Below are 25861 nucleotides of genomic sequence, written 5' to 3'. Positions count from 1 at the left end.
AACGCCTGCTGAAACACCAAGCCAATGTTTCCTTCATGTCACCACACTGCTTCTCAAAGTGGCTGTCCTCAAGCCAGCAGAATAGAAGACATAAATAGCGTATGAATTGTGTCCGGGTTGGAGATTTACATTTTCCAAACTCCAAGAATTAAAATATGTTATGAAGGTTCTTTTAAAAAGTATTCTTTTCTGTCATTTCTGAGGAAAGTAGTCATATAATAACCCATCTCTTGATTTTTTAAAATATTTATTTTATTTTTTTATTTATTTATTTTCCTTATTTTTTTTGGCTGCGTCATCAGGTCTTGCGGCACATGGGATCTTCATTGAGGCGTGCAGGATCTTTCATTACGGTGTGTGGTCTCTTGTTGCAGCACCCGGGCATCTCTCTGGTTGTGGCGTGAGGGTTTTCTCTCTCTAGTTGAGACGTGTGAGCTCCAGCGCGCATGGGCTCTGTAGTCTGCGGCATGCAGGCTCTCTCATTGAGACGTGCGAGCTCAGTAATAGTGGCGCGTGGGCTTAGTTGCTGTGCGGCGTGTGGGATCTTAGTTCCCTGACCAGGGATCGAACCCGCATCCCCTGCATTGGAAGGTGGATTCTATACCACTAGACCCCTGGGGAAGTCCCCCATCTCTTGGTTTTTAGAGGTAGGGGTGTGTGTGTGTGTGTGTGTGTGTGTGTGTGTGTGTACACGTGTACGTAAGAGGAGGCAGAAAACAGAAAGGCAGTATTTAGTCAAGTTAGGAAAAGAATTAATTAAGGAAGCAGAGGGCAAACAGGAAATCCTTAGCAAACTCCAGATCCTGCATTTAGAGCCACACCACTAGAAAGGAAAACGGTTTGTATATCTCCTGTCACTGGTTGCCACTCTTCAAAGCACGACAGCATGCAAGTTTGGAAGGTTCTAGAAAACTTACCACTTTACTCTCTAACAACTGTCAATAATTTCCTTTCTTTCTTAGAAATCATGTTTGAAGCATTGTTTTCATTTCTTAGGTTTTATATATATGTATGTTCTAATACTTCATTTTTCTTCCTTCACCAGAAGAAGAAGAAGAGCAGGTGCCCACCGATGGGGGCACATCAGCAGAAGCCATGCAGGTTCCCTTGGAAGAAGATGATGAACTGGAAGAGGAGGAAATTATCAATGATGAGAACTTCTTGGGTAAGAGACCGCTGGACAGTCCGGAAGCTGAAGAAATGCCCACGATGAAGCGGCCACGCCTGCTAAGCACTAAAGGGGACGCCCTGGACGTGGTGTTACTGGAGGCTCGAGAGCCACTCAGCTCAATAAACCCCCAGAAGATCCCACCAATGCTGTCCCCCGTCCACGTCCAGGACAGCACGGACCTAGCTCCTCCGTCACCAGAGCCACCAATGTTAGCTCCAGTGGCAAAATCACAGCTGCCAACTGCAAAACCGTTGGAAGCAAGGTCGTTTACACCTAAAACAAAGACTAAAACCAGTTCTCCGGGGCAGAAGACTAAATCACCCAAAATGACTCCATCACCAGCAATGGTCGGAAGTCCTATTCGGTCTCCAAAAACCATATCCAAAGAAAAGAAGTCTCCTGGACGTTCGAAGAGCCCCAAAAGCCCCAAGAGTCCCAAGGTCATCACTCACATTCCCCAAGTACCCATCAGACCCGACACCCCTAACAGGACTCTTTCAGCTACAATAAGTGAAAAAATTAGTAAAGAGACCATTCAGGTGAAACAAATACAAACAGCCCCCGATGCTGGGAAACTGAACCATGAGAATCAGCCGAAAAAGGCCGTCGTGACTGATAAGACCATCGACGACTCTATTGATGCTGTGATTGCACGGGCTTGTGCCGAACGGGAGCCAGACCCTTTCGAGTTTTCTTCTGGGTCCGAGTCAGAAGGAGACATTTTTACCAGCCCTAAGAGGATTTCAGGTTCAGAATGTGCTACCCCAAAAGCTACCACTTCCTCCAGCAACTTCCCCAAGTCCGGGTCCACCCCTCTCCCTCTTTCAGGCGGAGCTTCAAGTTCTGACAATTCCTGGACAATGGACGCATCCATCGACGAGGTGGTCCGGAAAGCCAAGATGGGGACCCCTCCCAGCGTGCCCCCCAGCTTCCCTTACATCTCCTCCCCTTCAGTCTCTCCTCCCACCCCTGAGCCACTGCACAAGGTATACGAGGAGAAACCCAAAGCGCCGGCCTCCACGGACGTCAAAAAGAAGCTGAAAAAGGAAATGAAGATGAAGATGAAAAAGAAAGAGAAGCAGAGAGATAAGGAGAGGGACAGGGACAAAAGCAAGGAGAGAAGCAAAGAGAAGGAGAAAGGGAAGGAGACCAGCAAGGAAGCCAAGTATCCCTGGAAGGACTTTCTCAAAGACGAAGAGGCAGATCCCTACAAGTTTAAGATAAAAGAGTTTGAAGATGTGGATCCAAAAGCGAGACTGAAAGATGGAATGGTGAGAAGGGAAAAGGAGAAGCACAAAGACAAGAAGAAAGACAGAGAAAAGGGCAAAAAGGACAAAGAGAAGCGGGACAAAGAGAAAACGAAAGAGAAAGGCCGAGAAGAGAAGCTGAAGGCTGCCCCAGTCCCCCTGGTCCTGCCCCCCAAGGACATGGCGCTGCCCCTGTTCAGCCCCGCGGCGGCTGTGAGGATCCCGGCCATGCTGCCCTCCTTGACACCCATGCTTCCCGAGAAGCTGTTCGAAGAGAAAGAGAAGCCCAAGGAGAAGGAAAGGAAAAAGGACAAAAAGGAGAAGAAGAAAAAGAAAGAGAGAGAGAAGGAGAAGGAGAAGAAGGAGAAGGAGAGGGAGAAGGAGAAGCGAGAGAGAGAGAAGAGGGAGAAAGAGAAGGAGAGACACAAGCATGAAAAAGTAAGCACTTTATCCTTGGGGGCCCTGTCTCATCCAAGTTCTATTGAAAGCGCAGGTAAACAAAGCCAGCAATTGTCTTTTTCGGATGTAAATCACCCACAGCTTAACTGGAAACACGTCTGTAATGCGTTTACAAAATTTAATTTTAATTCTCAAACCCATAAACTTGTCATCAACCCCCCTCCCCACACGCTGGAAAACGTTAAAAATTCATAGCCTAAGAGCAGTCTAATCACAGACCATCAGCTCTGCGTTAACCACACAAATCTCTGGCAGTTTGAAAAGATCTGTAATCTTCAACAGTGAATAATATTTTTGTAATTATCAAGTCTGCAGCATGCTAATTTGTACCCAAATATTAGATACCCGGGAAAGGCAGCACCCAGTTTTCTAAGAGCAGGTAAAACCATGGCGCTGTCCTAAGAGGACAGCAAGGCCCATGGAGTCCTTGCTCACTGACTCAGTTTTGTTTGGTGAGCCATTTTTGCAAGTATTTAAGGTTATGCCTGTCTTCTACTTCCTGTAGCATCTCTTATCCTTCTATTTTCTGCCTTTTTTTTTTTTTTATCTTTTGCGATACGCGGGCCTCTCACTGCTGTGGCCTCTCCCGCTGCGGAGCACAGGCTCCGGACGCGCAGGCTCAGTGGCCATGGCTCACGGGCCCAGCCGCTCCGCGGCATGTGGGATCTTCCCGGACCAGGGCACGAACCCGTGTCCCCTGCATCAGCAGGCGGACTCTCAACCACTGCACCACCAGTGAAGCCCTGCTTTCTTTTTTTTAACAGGATATTTTTAAATTTTTATTTATTTATTTTGTTTGTGGCTGCGTGTGGGCTTTCTCTAGTTGCGGCGAGCGGGGGCTACTCTTCGTCGCGGTGCGCGGGCTTCTCATTGCAGTGGTTTCTCTTGTTACAGAGCACGGGCTCTAGGCATGTGGGCTTCAGTAGTTGTGGCATGCGGGTTCAGGAGTTGTGGCTCGCAGGCTCTAGAGCACAGGCTTAGTAGTTGTGGCGCACAGGCTTAGTTGCTCCACGGCATGTGGGATCTTCCCGGACCAGGGATCGAACCTGTGTCTCCTACATTGGCAGGCGGATTCTTAACCACTGCACCACCAGGGAAGTCCCTCTTTTCTGCTTTAATAAGATTAGGACATGTCTCTGAGTATCTAGCTCATCTGGCAGCCTGGTTGGTGGGTAGAAACTAATTCTAAGTATTTTCCCATGTAAGTAAATCAGGCTTCCGTAGAATATAGCCACTGAAACTGATGTTCATCGTGCACTTTGTAGCAACCAGGACCTCGATCCTATGGGCACAAGATGCGACCTCTGCTTTTATAGCTTTGCTCTCTCTCCACAGTTCTTTGGGTTATAGTGGTTGACTTGTTGATGGAGAAATTTATTTTAAACTTTCTTAAAAAGTGTCTAAGTGTCTGGTGCCATACGTACAGATCCTCAGGTAGCCTTTCCCTGCCCTCTGGGAGCATTCCTCTTTGAGGGTGGCTACAAAATCATACCTAGTAATTTTTTCCACATGATAAAATATGCTGTATTTGACCTACAGCAGCTCCATTATCCATACTTTTGCAGTGTTTTCCATTTCAGACTTAACTGGGAAGATTAGTTTAGCTGACAAGCTAGGTAACCTCTCACATTTTTCTGCCTAACTTTTTTCTTTCTCTGTCCCCCTTGGCTATTATTCTAAAATATAAGGCAGTGGAATGGAACTTCTGATATTAATAACCGAACATCAGCAAGTTAGCAAGACACAGAAATCCAACTCTTTTTTCCATTTTTGAAATCACTTTATCATTGTGTTATTTTTCCATGGTACCCGGAAGATTTTAAAGCACTTCCACGTACCTTAGTGTCTCCCCCGACATACCTGTCACACAGGTCCAGCAGATATTATTATCAACCTTTATGGATGAGAAACAGCCTGAGTGACTTGTCCAGGATCAAGGTCACACAACCAGCAGGAGCCGGGTCATTTACACACAGACTTACTTCCCGTTTAGAAATGTTTACGGCTGGTGATCCTGCCCGGCAGCGATTAGCCGCTTACCCATCGGGTACCTAGTAACTTGGCAAGTGAGCCCTCAGCACATCAGAGTACTGTTGCTTTCATCACCATCTCACCTCTTGAAAGTCAGTAGAGGTGTTTCAGAGGCCACTGTGAACTTCAGTAAAGCCCATCAGGTTAGCTGGTAACAGCGGCCCATGCTTTTCCTCAGCACCTACCTGACTTTGGCAAGGACATGTCTCTCAGACCATCTTGGCTAGAGGCAAAGGGTCAGTTATGAGTCGCACAGATTTCACCTAACAGAGGAATACAAGTCCTTGTATCAGTTTTGATGGTTATGGATCAGTTTTTAAAGATAAAAACTTACAAAAGTCAGCCATCAGGGCTTTAAAAATAATAAACGTTATTGCCTCTGGAGTTAGGAGTTCCCATCCTGACTTTTTCAGCCCTGTGAACTTGGGCAAGTGGCTTAGGTGAGGATTAAATGGTACTGCTTAGTACCATTTCTGGCACATAAGTAAATGCTGAATAAGTGGAGAAGGCGGTGATGGGGATGGCGAGTGTTATTATTCCATTTTGAATCAACCCCTAAAACATAGAAACCTGAATAGAGGCGGCTGCTTCATTGGGCCCTGGTGACTGACCTGTGTGTGACAGGGTGAGTCAGCTGTGGTTCCAGTGTTGAAAAATTATGTCTGCTTCCTGGGCATCCTTTTAAATTTTAGCCCTTTGCGCGGCTAGGAAAGGGTAAATCTATTGTAACCTGTGGGATGCCATTGACAAGGAGTAGAAATTGAGATATTAACTTAAACATTAGGACTTCTCTTTTTTCAACCCCACTTAATCCCCCAAGTATCAAGCCATATGAGTAAATGAAAGTAGACGTGAAATTGGGTTGCATATGATCTAAGAATTTTCTTACATACGCACAGAAGACAACAAGAGTAAATCAAAACAAGGCGTATATAAGCTGCCCCAAGAAAAAGTCTGTAGTCAGAAGGCCGAGGGCCGTGGTTTCCTTCCTCCGGCTCCTCAGCAGCTCACAGAAGCAACTGTCCTGGACACGGACCTGGATCAGCAAGCAAGGGCATTTTTTTTTTTAATTAAAAGAAAAACCTCCCCATATTTACTTTACCTACCTATAAAGTTTTTACCAGTCATACCCACTTTTATCAATACAAGAACCAATAAAGATCCCATTAATTAAACGGGAATCTGCATGGTAGTTAGAAAGAGCCTTGGGCTTTGGAATCAGGCAGATCTGAGGCAGGTGTTTTAGTTCTTTAATCCATAGGCATTTCATCTTTATTTTTCATTTTATTTTATTTTATCTTTTTGGCCGCACCATGCGGCATGCGGGATGTGCCCCGACCAGGGATCGAACCCACACCCCCTGCAGAAGAAGCATGGAATCTTAACCACTGGACCGCCAAGGAATTTCCCAGCATTTCGTCTTTAAAGTGGGATATGATAATCACACTTTTTAAAAAACTGCAGACAGTAATAGTTAACATTTATTGAGTATTTACTGTATGCTAAACACCATATATAAGTTTAGTTCCTTATCACAACTCTATCAGGTAGATACTGTAATTACTGTCACTTTAAGATAAGAATCTGAGGCTTAGAGAGATGAATAAACTTGCCCAGGATCACACACCCAATAAGTGGTTGAACAGGAACCACAGTTTCAACCCAGGCCATCATCAGCTACTATAACTAATGTTCTTAACCACTCTCCTTTCCTACATTTAAATTAAAAATGGATTAAGTGAAATAATTTATGGCACCTGGTTCAGTGATGCCCCCTCAGAAGGAAAAGTCGTTTTTCTAGTAGTGGTAATAATCCAGCGTATGGCGATTCATGCAGTCTTCTAATTCCCCTTATGGGCAGCTAATGTGCATCAGTCAGGGTTAGGAGTGTGCTCTTTCATCTGTTGCAAGTAGAACCAAAGTAACTTTTTATGGAAAACATACTAAGAGCAACGTGTTAAACGGTCACAAACTTGACCATAATAGCTTTAGCTGTGATAAACCTAATAGAAAATTTCAGAGCAGTTTAAATTTTTGTTATAATTTTGTGTTTGTGTTTGTCAGTGTATGTATTACATGACTTTATTTCAAACCCTGGCTCTTTTTACTTGTGGCATTTTCAGTAAAAAAAATAAATAAGAAAATGTCTCGTTTATGTTAGTGGAATTGAAGGTTCATATAACCTTGTATAGAAGACAAGCCAAAATCCATCTGTCGAACTTGGAAATATGTCTTTATGCTCTTATTGGAGTATGATCTGAGAAGACCTGGTAGAGTTTCACCCCAAAATGATGACGTCACAGACTGTAAGTAAAAAGGCCCAGTACTGGGCCTTGAAGAGCCTGGGCTTTGGCAGTCAGACTGACCTGGTTTTTGGTCTCAGCTCTGCCACTTCTTAGTTACTCACCAGCCTCTCGTAACCTCTGACCCTCTGTTTCCTTCACTCTCTACCTCCTCCCATTCGACACCGGGAAGAGACTGCGTCATTATAAAGTATGCTTTCCCTCTGTTTAAGAACAATAGTTTTTATACGTGCTCTAAGAATATTTTGGCTTAAAAGGCTTTCTCTTCTGCCTTCTCATAGGAAACACTGAGTGAAGACTAGTTTGTGTCATTTAAGATACATGGACTCTGACAATCCAGTTTCTTTACAGTAACCAAGAATGCTGATGATCAACCCAGAGATAATTGGGATCTGTTTAGAATGGAAAGCTCATACTTCCATAATGGAGCTCCCCGCGCCCCCCGCCCCCGCCCCCCGTTTTTCTCCTGCTGCCTGATCACTTGTTTTATTTGAGCTAACATTGACAATTGAGTGAGCTAACCTGGTGGTAAATGACATCAGCACACACTTGGTATTTAATGAGTGAGTCCGCTTGGTCCTTGTCAGGCCTGGCCGACCGCTCTGAGGGTGAGACCGTGGCTCCTGTTCCTCAGTTGAGAAAACTGCACAGGGAGGTAGGGTAACTTGCAGACAAGCTGTGACATGACCCAGGCCTGTCTGGTTAAAGCCCGTGGGCTTCTCAGGCCCACGATGGAAGCTGGTGAGGGGGATGAGAATGGCTCACAATCTAGAGTAAAGGGCCTTCGTGATTTTTAGAAAACTTTAGTCCCTGATCAGCCCATAGTGAGCTCCCGTTCAGCTGCCATATTTTAAAGGACAGGCAGTGGCGGTCCTCAAAGCTTGAATGATTTCAGTCATCAGAACAATTAAAATGTCTCATGTTTCTCCAGTCTATCCCCAAATCCCTTAGCATCTGCCCCGAAATAGTCTTTTATTGAACTTTAAACAGTTTGTTTTTTAGAGAATGAGAAGTGGTCTTCCCGGTTTGTGCCTTTGACAGAAGGTCTCCATCGTCTTTCCTTTCTATGTAAAGTACTGTTGACTCGTTTCCAGCCTCTTCTCATCAACTTTCATGATTAACTAGTGAAATGAGGGGTTTTCAGTAAATAAAATAACCCCAGTAAGAAGGGGGAAATATTCCCTGCTGTTTCTTATAACTATTTGTTCCAAGGGGAAGCCAGTAACTTAATGTTTAAGTGAGTATGTTTGAATTTATCAAAGTTCCCTGAAGTCCATCCCCAAGGCTTCAGAGGAATGAACTGAACACTTACTGAAAGCCCGAGTCCTGTTTCATTGTCCTCGCAGGATCCCACTTGTTATACTTCACCACAACCGTAGATCTTCTGTCTGTTGAATATTTTAAACAGTCTATCAGTGTTAGACTATGTTTCTGAATGGAAATAATGTGCAGACCTTCATCGTTAAGAAAGGTAACAGGATGGTTACCATTTGTCATAGTTCAGCATCTAAAATATTTGGTTTTTAAATTCCGCTTTTCACCAGTAGTATTTCTGGGTGTTTTTCTGACATATTAGCATAGATAGACATCTGAACTAGTGCTGGCTGAACTTGCTGCCACCCTACCTAGCACACATACATAGGTTTTTGTTTGTTTTTTTTTTTAATGAAAGAAGTTTAACATTTAAAAAAATAGGAAGTAAAACTTGGCCAGATTATATTGACAAAGCTGCCCATTACCTTTGCAGAAAGTCCCTGTCAGAAGATAAACTTTAAAGCTGGAATGCATGAAAGAGTTCCAAGATAGAATTTAAATTTAAACTGATTCCTTATAGATAAGCTTTTTAAAAATCCACCTCTTTGCTTCAAGTCAGGATTTTAAAAATAAATTTCCCCTTTAAATCTCTTGAGCGATTTTCATTTTTTGCAAGGCCGCACTGCTGGTGTCCCGGAAAAATGGAGAGTTAGAGCTTTATCAGTTGGTGCCCTGAGGTATGTGGCAAAGAAGCTAAATCCTTGAAGATTAGCAAAAAAAATGCAGCACATGGCAATAAGGGGCTTATATGACTACTAGTATTAGTTCAGGTGAAAGAAGTATTGCTTATACATAAAACTGGACAAATCCACTGACAATGTATTTTTAGTTAGCTACAAAGGAGTCTTATATTACTGGACTTTGCCTCTTTGGTGAATTGGGAAGCTTAGTAATCCACTGTAAATGCTCTTCTGCGTGCCCCAATTCTCAGCATCGCTCTAAAGTACTGTTCTTTTATTTTAACCCTTACAAGCTCTTGTTTCCCCCAGATTTTTGCTTCATGCCATTAAAAGATGGCGGTAAATAATTGAAGTCATTGTCATCTAGTGTGTTGATTGCTGGAACGGACACATGAGAAATTATTTCATGATTGTAGGAAACATCCCTGTGTTTTTATTTGGGTGGGCATTCAGATAAAGTTAACATAAACAAAAGTCTGGTGAGAAATTTTTATTTAGAAACTGTACTTTCTATATCTACATTGTTAGCATTCTTATTGGTCTTTTTCTATGCTTGCTTGAATTTTATCTTTAAGTTAAATCTGCTTTAACTTCTTTAAGAATGAAATTAAAGTATTTAACTGTTTTTAGGTAGGGTTGCACTATGTCCTGGTTTGCCTGGGACAGTCCAGTTTACACCTGTTACATGGTGTAAATAACATAGAGAAAAAAATATATTTTACAGTGTACCCTAGACATCTCACAAGTATATGTCATTCATCATAAAAGACATTGACAAAGAGACTAAATAGCTCCATGCAAGACATCAGCATTACCAGAAAAAAGGACTCAGAAATGTTTGGCAAAGAGTCACGAGTAGTATGGTAGAACAGAGGATGAATTTGGTGCCAGGAGAACTGGATTTCAATCATTTACTTACTAACTTTGTAACTGGCCAAACCACTTAATCTTTCTGAGCCCTTAGTACATGTGAGTAATAATAGCTTCCACACCTACCTTATAGAGTTGTGAAGATCAGATTGGATTATGTATATGGGACACACTTTGTGAAGTGCTATACCGGTAGGTTATAATTATTGTGTAGTGTGGTAATAGCAGTGGACCAAAATACAATGTGAAGCATAATAATAGTGAAGAAGATTTTTTGAAAGTTAGGGCAAACAGCTTTATTTTTTAATAAAGCTTAAGAAAGTATTATTTAAGTGCTTCAATAATAGTATTGTGGGTTGAAGGAACATGGAATATTACTCCCAGTACTCAGGTCAATTAGGAGTGTGTGACCCTAAAATTTTTTAGAATTGAAGAAATATAGGAACTTTATATAATTTTTCATTCTCTGAATAAAAAAAAATTGTATTCAGTCCTAGTTTTGCTATTTTTGTGACCTGAAAACAGAAAAGGAAAAAGAAACAGGAAAGAAAGGAAAAATGGTTGCTTCATGTATGATCAGTTTCTCTGTAAAATGGAAACCATACCCCAACCTGTTTGTTAAAGAACCTAAATGAGAACATCTGGAAAATAACCAGACACAATGCCTGGCAAACATTAAGTGTTTTATAAATGTTTGTTTTGGATATATTTGTTTATTTTCCCACAGATAACACAGAATGGTGAGAAAAATGTAGAAGCCTTAGTAGTTTACAAAATAGGCTGGACCACTGGTTTTCAGATTTGTTTAGATATGGAACCCTGTGTTCAAAAAAAATAAGAGGAGAAAGTGAACACAAAAATTTTCCATGGGTCTTGCTTTGCCCCCTCCCCATTGACCCTTGACCCCCGAGGCCTTGAGGAAAACCACTGGACTAAGAACTGGGCAAATAAAAGAGACATCTGCCAAAAGTGAGACCATTTAGAGGAGCAGGTTTTCGTGGGGGAGTTGATAAGTTAAGATTTAGATGTAATGAGATGAAATCCTTATAGGATATTTAGCTGAAAATGTTCAGTGGGCAGCATTATGCTTTGGTCTTAGTTCCAATCAGTGCTGGTCTAGAGAGGGAGATTTTGAAGACATGCCATATTGAAAACTTAGGATTGAGGGAATTCCCTGGCGGTTCAGTGGTTAGGACTCGGTGCTGTCACTGCAGGGGGCCCGGGTTCGATCCCTGGTGGGGGAACTAAGATCCCGCAAGCCACGTGGCACGCCAAAAAAAAAAAAAGTTAAAAAAAACCCAACAACTTAGGATTGAAACCATGGACATGGATGAGGTCAGTGGAGAAAGTATGGGAGGACGAGAGGAGAGGACTTTGCTAGGGACAGGGAAGGAGCGTGATGAAGACCTCAGTGAAGAAACAGACGGGACATTCGGAAAGATTGAGTGTCTAGAAGGAATAGTTTAGTGGCGTGCTTGGGCCAGAAAGTAGAGTGGAGTTGGGTGAGGTATGAAGGAGAAATGGAGAAATGCAGACAATGAAGTGAAGACTAGAAAATGTGAGAGGTCGTCAGTGAGAGGTTGAAGGGGAGGTAAGTTTTTTAAAGGATAGAGTTGAGCACATTTGAAAGCTAGATGAAAATAATGAGTGGAACTGAGAAGTTGAAGATGCTACAAATAAGGAGGAAGTCTTTCGAAGACTGGAGGAGATGGACTCTAGTGTAATTGTGAATGCAGAGAAGTTTGTAGGGAATTGAAGGAATTCTGCTTAGTGGCCTCAGTATTTTGTCCTGTGGGGTTTGAAGGGCAAAAGAGGAAGGAACTCACGGGATGGGTCTTAAAAGCTGTAAATAATCGCTTCCGATTAATTTTTAAAATATATCTTAAGCACTTATGTGTCAGACCCTACGATAGGCACTGGGAAATAGCAACAGACAGAACAGGCATGGTTTCTGCTCTTAACTAGTTTAGCTGGGAATCCAAATAAGCAGATAGTATTAAAGGCACAGATGAAATTGGAGTTTTGATGGCAGAAGTTTGTACAGTTTTAAATATTTTCTTTGGAATTACTCAGTGCCCTAGAGAATGATTTTAGATTGGTCCTGGATGAATGGTGAAATGACCGAGAGGCAAGGGAGTTGAGGGCGCTTGCAGGATAAGTGGTTCATTCAACAGACATTGGTTGAGTACCTCCTGCGTACCATGCACTGTTCAAGAGAATGATAGAAGTCATCGATCTTGATGTGACGGTGGGATTTAAAAAAAAAAACAATTCAAGAAGGGGACAGGTAAAAACATATGAAAAAAAATGATAGATTTGATCAATGTGCAATATATTGATTATATGATATACTATACTGAGCACTACGTTATAAATTCCTTCCCCTTTAGAACCACTGCACTGTTCTGTTATGATTTAACTCTTGAGCTTGAAATATATAAATCAGTGGTTTGCACTAGTTGTCACAGTGACTAGCAGTGTCCTACTGGCATGTAGGGATGTTAAACATGTGGCCGTGCCTGGGACCACCAAGGAACCATCCCACCAGAAATGCTGGAAAACTCTGATGTAGATAATAATTTGAACTGCACATCTCTTGTTCATTTTGTTCATTCAAAATGTCAATTGTTCTATATAGGATCTTCAAGCCAGCAATTGTGGAGAATGCCTTTAACACCATACTCAATTTGTGTATTCCCTTTCTGATTATTAGCTCAAATATTTGTGAGATCTTCAACTTATTCAGCAGTTATTGCCTTTGCCATAAATCCTTTCTAAATAAATATGTTTTGTCTTGTGCAATATTTTAGATCATTTTTCTACTAGCCAAAAAATGGAACAATTCAGTGCTGTAATTACACTTAGTGTGTTGGTTTTCTTTTATGACATTGTAAACATGAGATGAGTCTAATGTTTTTCAAGACCCATTAATAGATTCATTTTATCTTATAGTGAAGCTATGACTGCATTTTTTTCTGTTTTTGTTAAGTCTGGCAGTTACTTAAACGTTCCACTGAATGACCCAGGTAACAGTTTCTGTTTAAAAATTCTAACAATAAAATCCAAGAAATTAGTCAAAACTAAGAAAATGCAGAAATAACTCCCATATTTACTAGTGTTTAAAGTTTATGGAATTTTCCATGTTGCCTGGTAGCCTTCAGTTGTTGGGAAATGAAAACAAAATAGCCCAGTTTATCTTTACATCTAGCATTTTAGGCACATTTGAAACTTAAAGCCTTATCAAGTTTGTGGAGATGAGGAAGTAGGAGAAAAGGGAGGAGGTACTTTTGTTGAAAAAAAAGTATTTGACTCTAACGTAATATCTTCAACAGATAAAAGTGGAGCCAGTGGTCCCAGCCCCAAGCCCAGTGATCCCCAGATTGACTCTCCGAGTTGGAGCTGGCCAAGACAAAATGTAAGTACAGACGTTTCCAGTTAGAGTGCAACAGATGGAACTTAACCTTCACTACTCTTTCCTAGTGGACTTAATTCTATAGACCTTTTCCCAGTGTGAATATATAGTAGGGTCAAGCTGTATTTTGAAAAGTCTTCATTTTCAAATTTTTATTGGTTTCTTCCTCAGAGTTAATGCTTATTGCTTTATTCAACATATAGGATCCTTTGTATTTTGGGGGGTTTTTTTCTGGCACTTTTTCTCTTTTGTAAAGACTAGCACAGGACATTGTTTCTGCATAGTTTGTAAGGCTCTGGTTATCTGAAAAATAAGAAACTGTGTATTGAATGGACTGACTACCATGTTACGCCCAGGTGGATGTAATGTTAAACCTTTTCAAGTGTGTGTTCTCTGTCACCAGGACAAAGAATGAAGATTCTTTTCTTGCTCAGATGGCACATGGTTTTATTCTGTGCATATAAAACAAGGATACTGCCAAAGGCTTGGTGAAACAGTATATAATAGTAACTGAAGTCTGAATTGTCTGCTCTTTTTTTTTTTTTAAGAGAGAACTGGAAATGTAAACCCCATGTTTACTGTTTATTTTCTTAATTTTCATGGAATCATCACATCCACCCACCCTTCTTCAAAGTAAATTAGTTGGCTGTGTTTCTTTTATTCATTTTGAGGGTATGAATTAAGGCCTACAGTGCTATTATATGATCCTAATAGGGTAATGAGGCATTGATTTTTTTTTTTGTAAATCATGTTGAAAATCATTCTTCTAAAAATCATATTATACATCATTTAAATGAATTTTACAAGCTCAAAGTACAAGTTTACAACCTTACTTTTTACCAGTAAGCCTGAAAATGGATTAGTTTACACTGCAAACAATCAAATATTATGTAGGAAATAGGCTTACAAGGCATTTAACTTTTATTCAATTTTTAGCCATAAAAATGAAAGTAGTAGCCATGAACTTATTTATTTAGTAGGTACAGTAGACAACAGGAAATTTGCTTTACATTCTCATGGTTTGTTCCATCTTAAAGTTTGTGTGTAGCGTGTATTTTATGCAGCCGCTGCTTCTGTTAGTTCTAAATGTAATACAACGAAAAATCCCAGCATTATTCTGATGAGAAATTTTAGTAACATCCTTCTCCCTCAACCATCAGAGGACAGAGGGCTAGTTAACAAAGAGACCCAACCAAAATAACTGTACCTACCATCTCCTTGGAAATCCTGTACTTGGGTTCACTACTGTAAAGGGAAGATGTTCTTATTTATCATTGGACAACTACTTTTCTCCTACCCGTTCATATTTATTCCAGTTTTCTCATAACTCACCATTACTTCATCTTTCCTTTCACACAGAAGTTTGGCTTGCTTATTCCTTTAGAGAAATAAGGTTTGTAAAAAGGCACTGATAGTAATATTCATCTCATCTACCCTTAAGCGTCTTTCAGTTATTCTGTCGAGTAATTTCTTTTCCTCTCGATAAATCACTCATATACCTAAGATATTGGAAGATGTGAGAAATAGATCCTATGACTCTGGAACAAAATGTTCAGTATTACGGAAATTATAGTACCCAGACATTCTAGACAAATTGTCCTTGAAAGTATAACTTTATGTAACATGTAAACTTTCTGACATTTAGGTAAATAACTCCCATATCATATGAATAGTCAATCACTTGACCAAAGTCAGACACGAGGAAATACTTATAATGAGCAAAGGAATAACTTAAGTGAAATATATTACATTTTAAACTTAAAAAGAGAGAGAAAAAGAGGCCCAAGTCACATAGCAATAGGATTTTATATAAAATATAAGTTAATGATAAGGGTTGGTTTTTTTTTTAACTTGTTTGTTTTCTGTTTTTTTGTTTTAAATCTAAATCAGGGGTCAGCAAACTATGGCTGTGGGCCAGTCCATCCCACTGTCTGTTTTTTATGACTCACAAGCCAAGAATGTTTGAAAAAAAATTAAAAGAAGGATAACATTTTATGAACATGAAAATTATATGAAATTAAAAATAATCTTTTATTGTCATAGCATAAGGATACATGGCTTATTCCTTGGCAGTAATAATGGAAAAGAGACGGTAGATTTATATAAATGTGCCTTTACTTAGTTTGTATACAGCCGGGGGCGTGTAATGATGCTCTTTTGAAGTGGAATTAATGAGCAGACTCGCATTCAAATGGAGGAGTTTGAATAGTCTATGGGGAGGGGTTGTCTACTGCTAAAGAACAGGCAGAGAATAGTCTTTTGAAACTACAGGAAAAAGAAAAAGCTTTACAGCGTTCAAATTTTACACTCTCGTTGGAAGATCTTTAAGACAATATTTAGTTTCTAAATCTTATAAAGAAATTATGCCTTTGACCCGTGATCCAGGAAGGTACTTTGAGGTTAGATTATTTCCTCTATTCTCTATTATTGTCCCTTGAAGCCAGACAGAGGGTCCTTGTTTTCCGCTTCATTTAACGTGCCTGGAAACTGGATTCTAAAGGGTCTGTGGTCAGTCCAGTGCCTCCTTCTGATAGTGTTAAAACTCAGGGTGACTTTACAAGGACCTCAAATTCCTTCAGTAGGTCTCCCAGTAATGGGGACCCAGAGTTCCTGTTAGTCTGTATTGAAGATGAAACTAGAATACTAACCCTGAAGTTACAATCTCAACATCCGTAGTTTGTGGGGGTGATATGAATGGGGAGAAACAATACATTCAAATAAATCATGAAATAACTGAGTCTGGCCCAACAGTCAAGTTTTGCCTTGATGCCGAGAAAGCAGGTAGGTTTCAGCTTGGCCGGGGGCAGCACCTGGAGCCATATGGATCAGGATTTTGAGGTCTCACTGGACTTGGTGACAGAGAGTACAGTGCATGTAATGTCCACTGTGGGATGGGCAAGTGGCAGCACAGTCGCCATGTTATTTGTTATCCCAGTCTTACCATCCCTTTATTTTGAGCAAGTGTGGGAAAATTGGGCTAACTTTCAGCATTTGTTCATTTATTTATTTCTATGAAGGATATAAATAGAGCAGAGTAACGTGAGGAAGGAAGTACCTTAGTGTGGGACTGTTTAGATAGGATTGTTGGGAAAGACATGGCAGAACATTAAATGTGTGGTTATATTTATAAAGCTCAAAATTCTGTTAAAGGAGCTTCTCATTAAAAAAGATAACTTTAGGTATTGGTAAAGTATTAAGAAAAAAGGTCAAGGTTTGTAAAGATTTGGGGGTGAATAATGGTAGTGCTTAGGGGGTTAAGCGTTCTTTCGCCCTCACATTTCTCAAATGTATCTTTAATGCTGTCATCTCCCTGGCACTGGGGAGGCAGCTCAGTCCTTTTCTCCATCTGTTCCTTGGCTCTTCCGAGGGTGGAGTGGCTCTCCCGCCAGGGAGCTTTGGTCTGGTCGGTAGGGTTACTGTATTGGAGAAGTTGGGAGCTGGTCCTGCTCTCAGGACATTGCTGCCCTTATTCAGTGAGCTCACCAGGGAGGGGATAATGAATTGGGCTCCTCCAAAAATCCAGTAAGGCTCAGTTATTGTTCCAGTTAGATACTGTATTTGATCAAGTGACACAGAATCATTTATGGTACCTTTCATGAAAACAATATCATTATCATTAATAACCCTAAATTTTCTTTAGGCTGAGAGGTCACAATAAGTATTCTCTTTCACAAGTTTAATCCTTTTCCCAAAATATGCAAATTATGCTGGGATATTTTTCAATGACCACTTTACTGCTGGAAATCACAGTTTTCTTTCTGCTAACATTTTATCACCACAGCTATGAGTATTGTAATACTCATGGTATTATGTATTTCTTATAATTCAGGAAATTCTTTCATTAATCAAACCTCTTTTAACAGAGGTGCTGAAAATTGGACACTTTTTTTTTTCATGTAAGTAATTCAGTTTTTTATGGCAGTTTATAGAGTTTAGTTTATGCCTGGGAGGAGGCTTCTTAATACTTGTAATTTCTAAATTATATATGCTATAAAAATGGGAGCTAAAACTTTGCTCATTAATCTTGAAAAATAATGTTCAACCTTTAAAAATGTAAAATATGTACAGGTATTTGTTGTCTTTTTTGTGATCCAAACTTTTCTGATTAACTATTTTTGATAGGACAGCCAGAAATAGAGGGTACCATGGGCAATTACAAAAATAACCATTTAAAATATTTTTAAAGAAAGTAAGCGTTTTATATTTTTATGTAGCCACATTTCACTGAAAGACATATAATAGGTGAAATGTGTATAATGGTGTTTTAGTGACAAGTTCTTTAGAAAAATAATAGCAAATGATTTTTATCTCACTTTCTACATTTCTTCCTACACTTAAAATGTCGTTTATTCATATGTAGACTTTTTTCCAGTCTAAACAAATTTAAGGGTGACTTAAAGAGAGAACATAAAGATACTAGAAAATACTAGGAAACCAAGGCCAAGGAGAGGAAAAAGAAGCAAATGACTGCACATCAAATATGATTATGGCTTCCTGGCAATAAGTGCAGAGTGAAATGCAGTTTTAAAAAGGAAGGTACCTCCTAGTTTCTCAGGAGAGACAAAGTTTTTGAAGACACTAAATTTGAAATTTTATTTCCATAAGGAACCAGATGGCAAGAACACCTTTTTTTTATTTGACTGTTTCTTACACCAACCCCTGATCCAAGGATGTAACATAGACGCACACTCAGTGAAGGTGCCTCTATAAGGAGTCTTCCCTTCCCTAGTTGAAACACTTTCTCTTTGTATTAGTCAGGACCGTTGGTTGCAAGTAGCAGAAACCCTAATCAAACTAGCTCAAAGAAATTGGCTTTAGGCAAAGTGGTAACAAGGGTTCAAAAAGTGTCATTAAGACTCTGTTCACTTTCTTTTTCTCTGTCTAACCTCTGTGTGGTGGCAAAGATGGTGCAGATTGCTCGTGGCTGGTGTGGTTCTTAGTGCTCACAGGCTGAACTGCCCACCCCGCCTTTCACGGCATCTGCTGTGGGTTCCCATCTAGGAACCAGCCCCAGTGGGAGGGGGGAGAGCCCTGTTAGAAGGGGAAATGTTAGGTTCCAGAAGGAAAGAAGGACTCTCCTACCAGAATAAGGGATGAGGGGCAGGCAAAAACAATTGATATATTTTTATTTTATTTAGGGAAAGGCAATCAGATTCATATTTTTATAAAAGTATACTGAAGAGGCAGGGCAAGGAAGCTTATTGGTTAAAAAAAAAAAGATCCTTTAGAAATAAAGTTTAAGAACATTTCAGACCATCATCCTGTCAGATTTGGAAGGCCTTTTGTTCTTCTATTTTTAATTTGTTTCCCTACGGATAAAACTGTCTGCTTTGATTTTTTTTAAAAAAAGAGAGAGAGAGAGAAAGATTGAAAAGTGTTGATAGTTTTCTTTGTTTTGCCCTGGTTAACTTGCCACTGATACTGAAACATTTCATAGGTTATTTTGCCTATATTAGAAGCTAACTAACAAGAACAGTGACCCACCCCCCAAAAAAATAAATAAATAAGAATAAAAATCTTGAGTGACTGTATTTAAAATTTATGGCAAATGACTTATTTTAATGCTAGTGAAAGATGGTAACATTACAAATGAAACTTCCTAGCAGCTGAACAATGAGAACACAAATTGTGGGTGGTATACATTATTCTTGCTAACTTTTATACTTATAAATTCCACAGACCCAAACCCATATATCTCAGTTATAATTCCAAGAGGAAGCAGGTGGTTAAATTTTTTCTTACTCGGGTCTTCAGCCCTTTTCTGATTTTTCCAGACTAGGATATCTTAACCTCTGTATATCACTCTCTCATTTTTACTGAGCTAAAGTTATGATGGAATCCCCAAGTTTAATTTCTTCCTCTGGCACATGATAGTTTGTTGATTAACACCAAAGATGCAGTGTATTCAAGAGAAGAAAATAGTATGCTGTCAGAAAAACTGGCTTTAGGTTTTGGGAAATGTTTTTACTACCCAGTAAAACAACTGGAAAGATTATAATCAAAGCATTTCCATCTTACTTGTAAACAATTACAGCAGTCCTTACACGGATGCCACATTACAAGACTGGGGAAAATTTACTGGATTCCATTCTAATGCAATTAGAGCTAATTTTGTTCTTTAAATGAATAAAAGGTCAGCTAGTAAATCTAGCTTATCTTGAGTCCAGACTTCAATAAATTGTTTTATTTAATTTGTTGTAAAAGATCTTATCCTTAATGGGTCTAGGTCTTATTAGTTCACTTAGGTTTTAAAATATTTATGACCACCTTTTTAGATATGATTTGAATGATAGTTGGAAAGTTTCTCCCTGCAGTGTTATCAAGGCCCAAGATCACTAATTGAGTGAATATAGGAAGGTACTTAAGATTTGTTATCTAGACAAAGCTGATGCGGACTTCCAGAATTTAAATGTTCTTCAACCTGTGACAGGCAGAGGTAATTTAGCTATATCATGGTAACCTTTTGGATACTATCTGACTATAATTTCCCCTACAGATCAAACTACTCACACTTCTAGTGTTTAAAGAGAATGTATACCTACTGATGAGAACACTCTTACTATTACTGACAGCAACATAGAAAATTTAAATTCTTTGCATTCTGTTGTTCCCTGTCTTTTTAGGGGCTATAACATTAAAATACTTACATAGAGACTTTAGAGTCGTAGTGTGATGCTTCTTCCTTCCTGTTGCCACTCCAGCCTTTGTAGCTCGTGAGATGGAAATTTGTGTCACTGCCCGACCTCTGTGATTTAGAACAGGGGTCCCCAACCCCCAGGCCGCGGACCGGTACCAGTCCATGGCCTGTTAGGAGCTGGGCCGCACAGCACGAGGTGAGCAGCGGGCGAGTGAGTGAAGCCCCATCTGCCACCCCCTGTCGCTTGAACCAACCCCCTCAACCTGCCCCCCACCCCCCGTCTGTGGAAAAATTGTCTTCCACAAAACCAGTCCCTGGTGCCAAAAAGGTTGGGAATCGCTCATTTAGAATATTGCAGCCTTTTTCAAATGTGGCTGCCGTAGTCTGAACACATGGGTTGGGTTGAGGGACATGTCACCGTGGGGACTGACTAGCCGCGTTACCCCATTTGGATTTACTCTTCTGGGTTCCAGAGCTGCATCTGTCCTCATGGCTTGTCCTCCAGGGTCCAGCAAGGAGCCCAGCATCCCTCCTGATCTTCAGGACCAGCTCCTTCTCCATCCCCGCCTTTCCTGACCCTGCCCTCTCCCCCCCACCCCGGAAGTTCTTTCCCTTCCTTATCTCTTCTCCTCTGTATCTTTCTCTCCTTCCTTCTGGTATCTTCCCTTCAGCCTTGGGTTCTACCATCTTAAACCTTCCCACCTTCACCAGCCTCCCCCTCTAGATGAGGGAAAGGCCATGTAACTTCCTCTTTTCATTCTCGCTTCTCAAAGCATATTCCTTGTATGTACTTTGCTCCAATTTTTTTTTCCAGCTTTATTCCTAAACTCCCTATGCTCTGGTTTCTGCCCTGGAGACTTTTCTGAAGCTTCCCATTAACATGATTAAATGCATCCCAAGGCGGTGCTGCAGGCCTGTGACTTCATCCTTCCTGCTTCTCAGATACCGTTGTTCCCACCAAGCCCTTTATGAAACTCTCTATTCCTTGGTACTCTCTATTCCTGGTACTACGTGCATCTGATTCTCTTTCTCCATCGTTGCTTCTTTCTTTGATCACTTTTTCTTTCTCTTCTTGCCCTTGGCCTACTACTCCCTAAAGTTTCTTTTTCACTCTTTTCAAAATTAGGTGATGATGATTCCCAAATCTTTACTTCCAGCTCAGATTTCTCCCCAAAATGCAGACTAATCTGCCCAGTTACCTGTTAGAAAGTCTGGAAAGACCAGAGGCACCTCAAACATGGCCTTTACAAATTGAACACACCATTATTTCCCCAACCTTGTACTCCTTATGCTTTTTATTTGTTGATGATGAGATCAGAGCCTCCATTTTCAAGCTGTCTTAGTTTCTAGAGTAACTTGAAATTAGACAAATACACTCTGGCTGGGAGAATTGGGAGATTTTATTTATGTCATATCACCAGATGGGATATCTGAAAATTAAGACATGAATGTCTCCCAGCTCCAAAAGTGTTGTTTTGAACAAAACTTAAGGAAAGAGAAAGACCCTTTCCTGTGAGGTCTCCTTTGAATGTCACCTGAACTCTTATACCTCCCAGTCACCATCTTCAAATTTGGGTCCTTCCTCCTTGTCTAGACTCAAGTAGTCATCAGCACCAGAGGAGGAAAGATGTTGATGCCTATTCACAGGCCTCTGGAGCTGCCCCCCCCCCCAACACCAGGCAAAGATGCCTTTGGCTTGGAAACACAAATGCCCTTCACTACTGGGCTATTTTGCCTCCTAGAGAGAATAACTATTTTGCCTCCTAGAGAGAATAGCTATTTTGCCTCCTAGAGAGAATAACAGATTTTTCAGTTTTCCACTTTTCAAATCAAGTGCCCAGCGCCGATCACCCTACACCCATCTGAGCTCTAAGCTCTACCCTCTAACTGTAAAAGCTCCAGCATCACAGAAACCCAAGGCAGGGGGATACCTCCCTCCCTTACTCCCAACCCCTCACCCACCCAACAGCCAACCAGTCCCCAGCCCCTCCCCGCCTTACCGACAATATTTGTCAATTCCTTACCCTCTTCTCCTTTCCTGCTGCCTCTCAGAACTGTTCTCCATACTTAATCCCTCCAGAGCAATCTGTCCAGAACGCTTATGCTTTATACGTTGTGGCGCTTCCAGGCTGCTTGCGGTTTCCCATGCAGAACAGGATGCCTTGCATCTTCATTCCTTTTCTCAGGTTGTCCCATCTGCCTCAAATGCCTCCACCCCCCTGCCTCTTCATGGGAGTCACTCGTATTCATCTTTTAAAACTGTCAGTTGTCATTAGGGAAAGTGATCACAGCCCACCTTCCCACCCCTACCCCAGGCTAGCCATCCTTCTGCCAAGTGCCCAGAATACACTGTTTTCATCCAAATTGTTCAACTTCGTATGCTTTATCGATCTACCTTTATGTGACTGTCTTCCCCCGTTTCTTGGAAATTGAGGGTGTGCCCCATTCACCTTGAACCCAGCCACCCAAGGGTAGGAGACGTAGTAGACGGGTGATAAATATTTGTTGAGATGGATTCACGGACTGAAACAGTCTCTCATCTGTTGAACCATAGCACTGATTTTCACTCTGTTTGAACAAGCTTTCATAGATTTGAAGTGGCATCAAAATAAAGTTTAATTGAGTTACTTTTCCAGAATGGCTGTAACATTAGGAGTTGGTTTTATCAAGTAAAAACCCCTTAAGTGGGCCCATGAGCCATGGCCGCTGAGCCCGCGCGTCCGGAGCCTGTGCTGCGCAACGGGAGAGGCCACAACAGTGAGAGGCCTGCGTACTGCAAAAAAAAAAAAAACCCTTGAGTAAGAGGGCTGAAGGGGATAGAGGAAGCTTACTCTTAGCCCTGGAGTACAATGGGAAGGCTACGTTTGGTCTTGAAATCTTCTGTCAGAGATTGCTTCTCCTTCCTAAACTGTGACTCTTGGTATTCTGCCTAACTTTAGTGGTCCTTTGAATAATAAGAGGATGCTGAAAATAAGTTGCTTAAAGGAATTGGAAGATCCTACAGATGGAGTGACTAAGTTTCCAAATGTGTTTTATTAAATAATGTAAAGTTGGTCATTCTGTAGTCTATGTAAAAGGGAAATGTGGATTTTTTTAAAGACTTGCATTATCTATCTAGTAACAGATGCACCTCTCATATACTCTGGATAGATGAAAAATGACACCCCTCAATATGAATCTGCTTTTCTTTGAATCTGGGAGTAGCTTTTCTCCCAGAGCACACTCACTGATTGCCCATCTTTGGCTCTCTATGCCATATGTACTTAGGATTTTAATCAATTACTTCTGCTTCTTTAGTCCACAAAGGTGAAAAAACATATATGTGTGTGTATACATCTCTGTATACAGCACATGCTATAAGTATATATGTATTTTTTCCATGCTATTTACTGAGGAAGATAAAAATTCATGTAAAGCTTGGTGATTTTTGGTGAAGACACAGCAGCTATTATCAAATTTTAATATATTTTGAAGTAGTAGTGTTGGGTTCTCCAAGCATGACTTCAGTAATAACTGAATATTATAACACTACAGTGAGATACAAATCTTAATCACAATCCTGTTCATTTTTCAGGTTCACTGAATATCATCTTACTGCTTTTAATGTTTTCAAATAACTGGGATGTTATTTAATCCTAAAATGAATGAATGAATGAGTGAAGGTTTATCTTTTATGGTTAACTTGCAACTTTAGCATATGTTCATGTAAAAGCATCTCATCCTCCTCTGTAGACTCCAGGCTCAGAGAGTGTTAAAAGTGAAGTTTCGGGGCTTCCCTGGTGGCGCAGTTGTTGAGAGTCCGCCTGCTGATGCAGGGGACACGGGTTCGTGCCCTGGTCCGGGAAGATCCCACATGCCGCGGAGCGGCTGGGCCCGTGAGCCATGGCCGCTGAGCCTGTGCATCCGGAGCCTGTGCTCCGCAATGGAAGAGGCCACAACAGTGAGAGGCCTGCGTACCGCCAAAAAAAAAAAAAAAAAGTGAAGTTTCATCAGTGTTGAATGTTCAGTTTCATTTGGTTTTGCTTTTTCCTACTAAATGTACCCTTTCTTTGCTGTAGAGAAGCAGAAGCTTTTCTAAAATCACAAAATCTTTTAGAAGTTCTGACTCCAGGGAATTTGGTCTTTGAAAAGAACCCTGACAGTGCTCTAGACAACACCCTCATGGTTTTACATTTTTTAAAAATTGTTTTGCATTTGAAAAATACTAATTTTGATTATATACATAGTAAAACTGTGTCGAAGGAGATACACTTGTGCAAATGGTAAATTTGAATCAGATGTTGGTTCTTCTCTCAGGAACGTAGATGTAAACAATCATAATAGAGGTAGAAAGTGTTCAAGTCCATAAGAGATACATCTCAGATGATACAGAAGTTCAAGGTGATTGCTTCCAGCAAGGAAGGATCAGAAAAGACTTGGGTGGAGCAGAGTCTGAGGAGGTCCAAAGTGCTGACCTCCTAAAGTCACCTGAAATAATTCTGTGTGTGTGGTTGTGTCACCAACAAGATATGCATTGAGGTTCCTTCCTTTCCATTTATTTTTGACTTGTAGGCAATTTTATAAATTTAATTTTCTGAATATGTAAGACATTTACTTGCCCCCAAGGTTGAAACTACGTAATATGTTCAGAGACGTCTTGCTTTCCGCCCTTTCCCTCTACCTTTATCCTCCTCGACCTATAGCTTACCATCTTTATTTCTTTTCTTAAATTATCCTTTTGTATATCTGTTTGCAAAAATGAAGAAGTATGCATTATTTATTATTTGTCTAAGTATTCATGCCCTTTTAGGGTATTTTACAGATTTTGAACATTTGACAATAGAAGTCTAATCATTTGGGTATCTTCTTTGGAAATGAAGATTCTACAGTGGCTATATTTTCCTCTAATTACTTCATGCAATCTGTTTCATTTTTCAAATAGGTCATGCCTGAATTAAAAGACAAAATGTTTGCTACTTGGTATGTACTTGGGCTATGACAAGATAAGATGATGTAAATATTCAAGAGGCAAGCCATGAGCTTGAGGAATTAAATCCATTTACAGTTATGTGCTAATTATATGAATGCTGAAAGTCGAGCTATGAGGATCAAGAAGAATAAGGATAATGATTGATTTGAAGAATCAACATAGCACTGATTCTCATAATTGTCTTTGTTATTTGTTCCTTTTGATCACATGTGAAATATGGAAATGACTGTGTTACACTTTGGCATTTTAAGTACCGATGCTCTAAAATATAATTTCTCCTAAATTCTGAATATTTGTTTATGTACCTGAATGCGATAAATTAAATACTTGGTATATTAATTTTATATTCCCACATATAACAAATGACCCCAAAACTTAGCAGCTAAAGCAATAAACGTGCTACTTCCTAGTTTCCCGTGGATCAGGAATTTAGGTGGTCCTGACTCCAGTCTCCGTCAGGCTGCTGCCCAGGGCTTCAGTCACTGGAAGGCCTCACCAGGGCTGGAGAATGCACTGCGGGCTCACACATGGCTGTTGGCAGGAGGCCTCAGTTACTGGTCACATGGGTCTCGTCCTAAGGCAGCTGCAGTGTCCTCATGACTTAGCTTCTGAGTTCCGCAGAGCAACTGATCCAAAAGAGAGCAAGGCAGAAGCTGCAGTGTCTCATGACCTAGCTCGGATGTCACACACAGTTGTTTTCATGATATCCTGTTAGCTGTCCAAGTCAGAGCCCACCCAGGCTGCGAGGACACTCCACCAGGGTGGGAG

At 40.6% G+C, this 25861-nt stretch overlaps 1 protein-coding gene across 1 annotated transcript in view; it reads left to right on the top strand.

Moving 5' to 3' along the window:
- The window catches only part of TAF3 (TATA-box binding protein associated factor 3), a 152236-nt gene that overhangs the window by 112558 nt on the left and 13817 nt on the right, over window positions 1–25861 (top strand). Inside the window, exons 3-4 of the mRNA XM_004281705.4 lie at window positions 1046–2856; window positions 13408–13490. Coding sequence (XP_004281753.1) covers window positions 1046–2856; window positions 13408–13490 — 1894 coding nt within the window. The remainder of the gene's footprint in view (window positions 1–1045; window positions 2857–13407; window positions 13491–25861) is intronic.

Source organism: Orcinus orca, chromosome 2 (genome assembly GCF_937001465.1).
Source record: "Orcinus orca chromosome 2, mOrcOrc1.1, whole genome shotgun sequence".
Classification (NCBI taxonomy): Eukaryota; Metazoa; Chordata; class Mammalia; order Artiodactyla; family Delphinidae; genus Orcinus; species Orcinus orca.
Note: the sequence above shows the minus strand (reverse complement) of the source record. Positions and strands in the feature narration are given on the sequence as shown.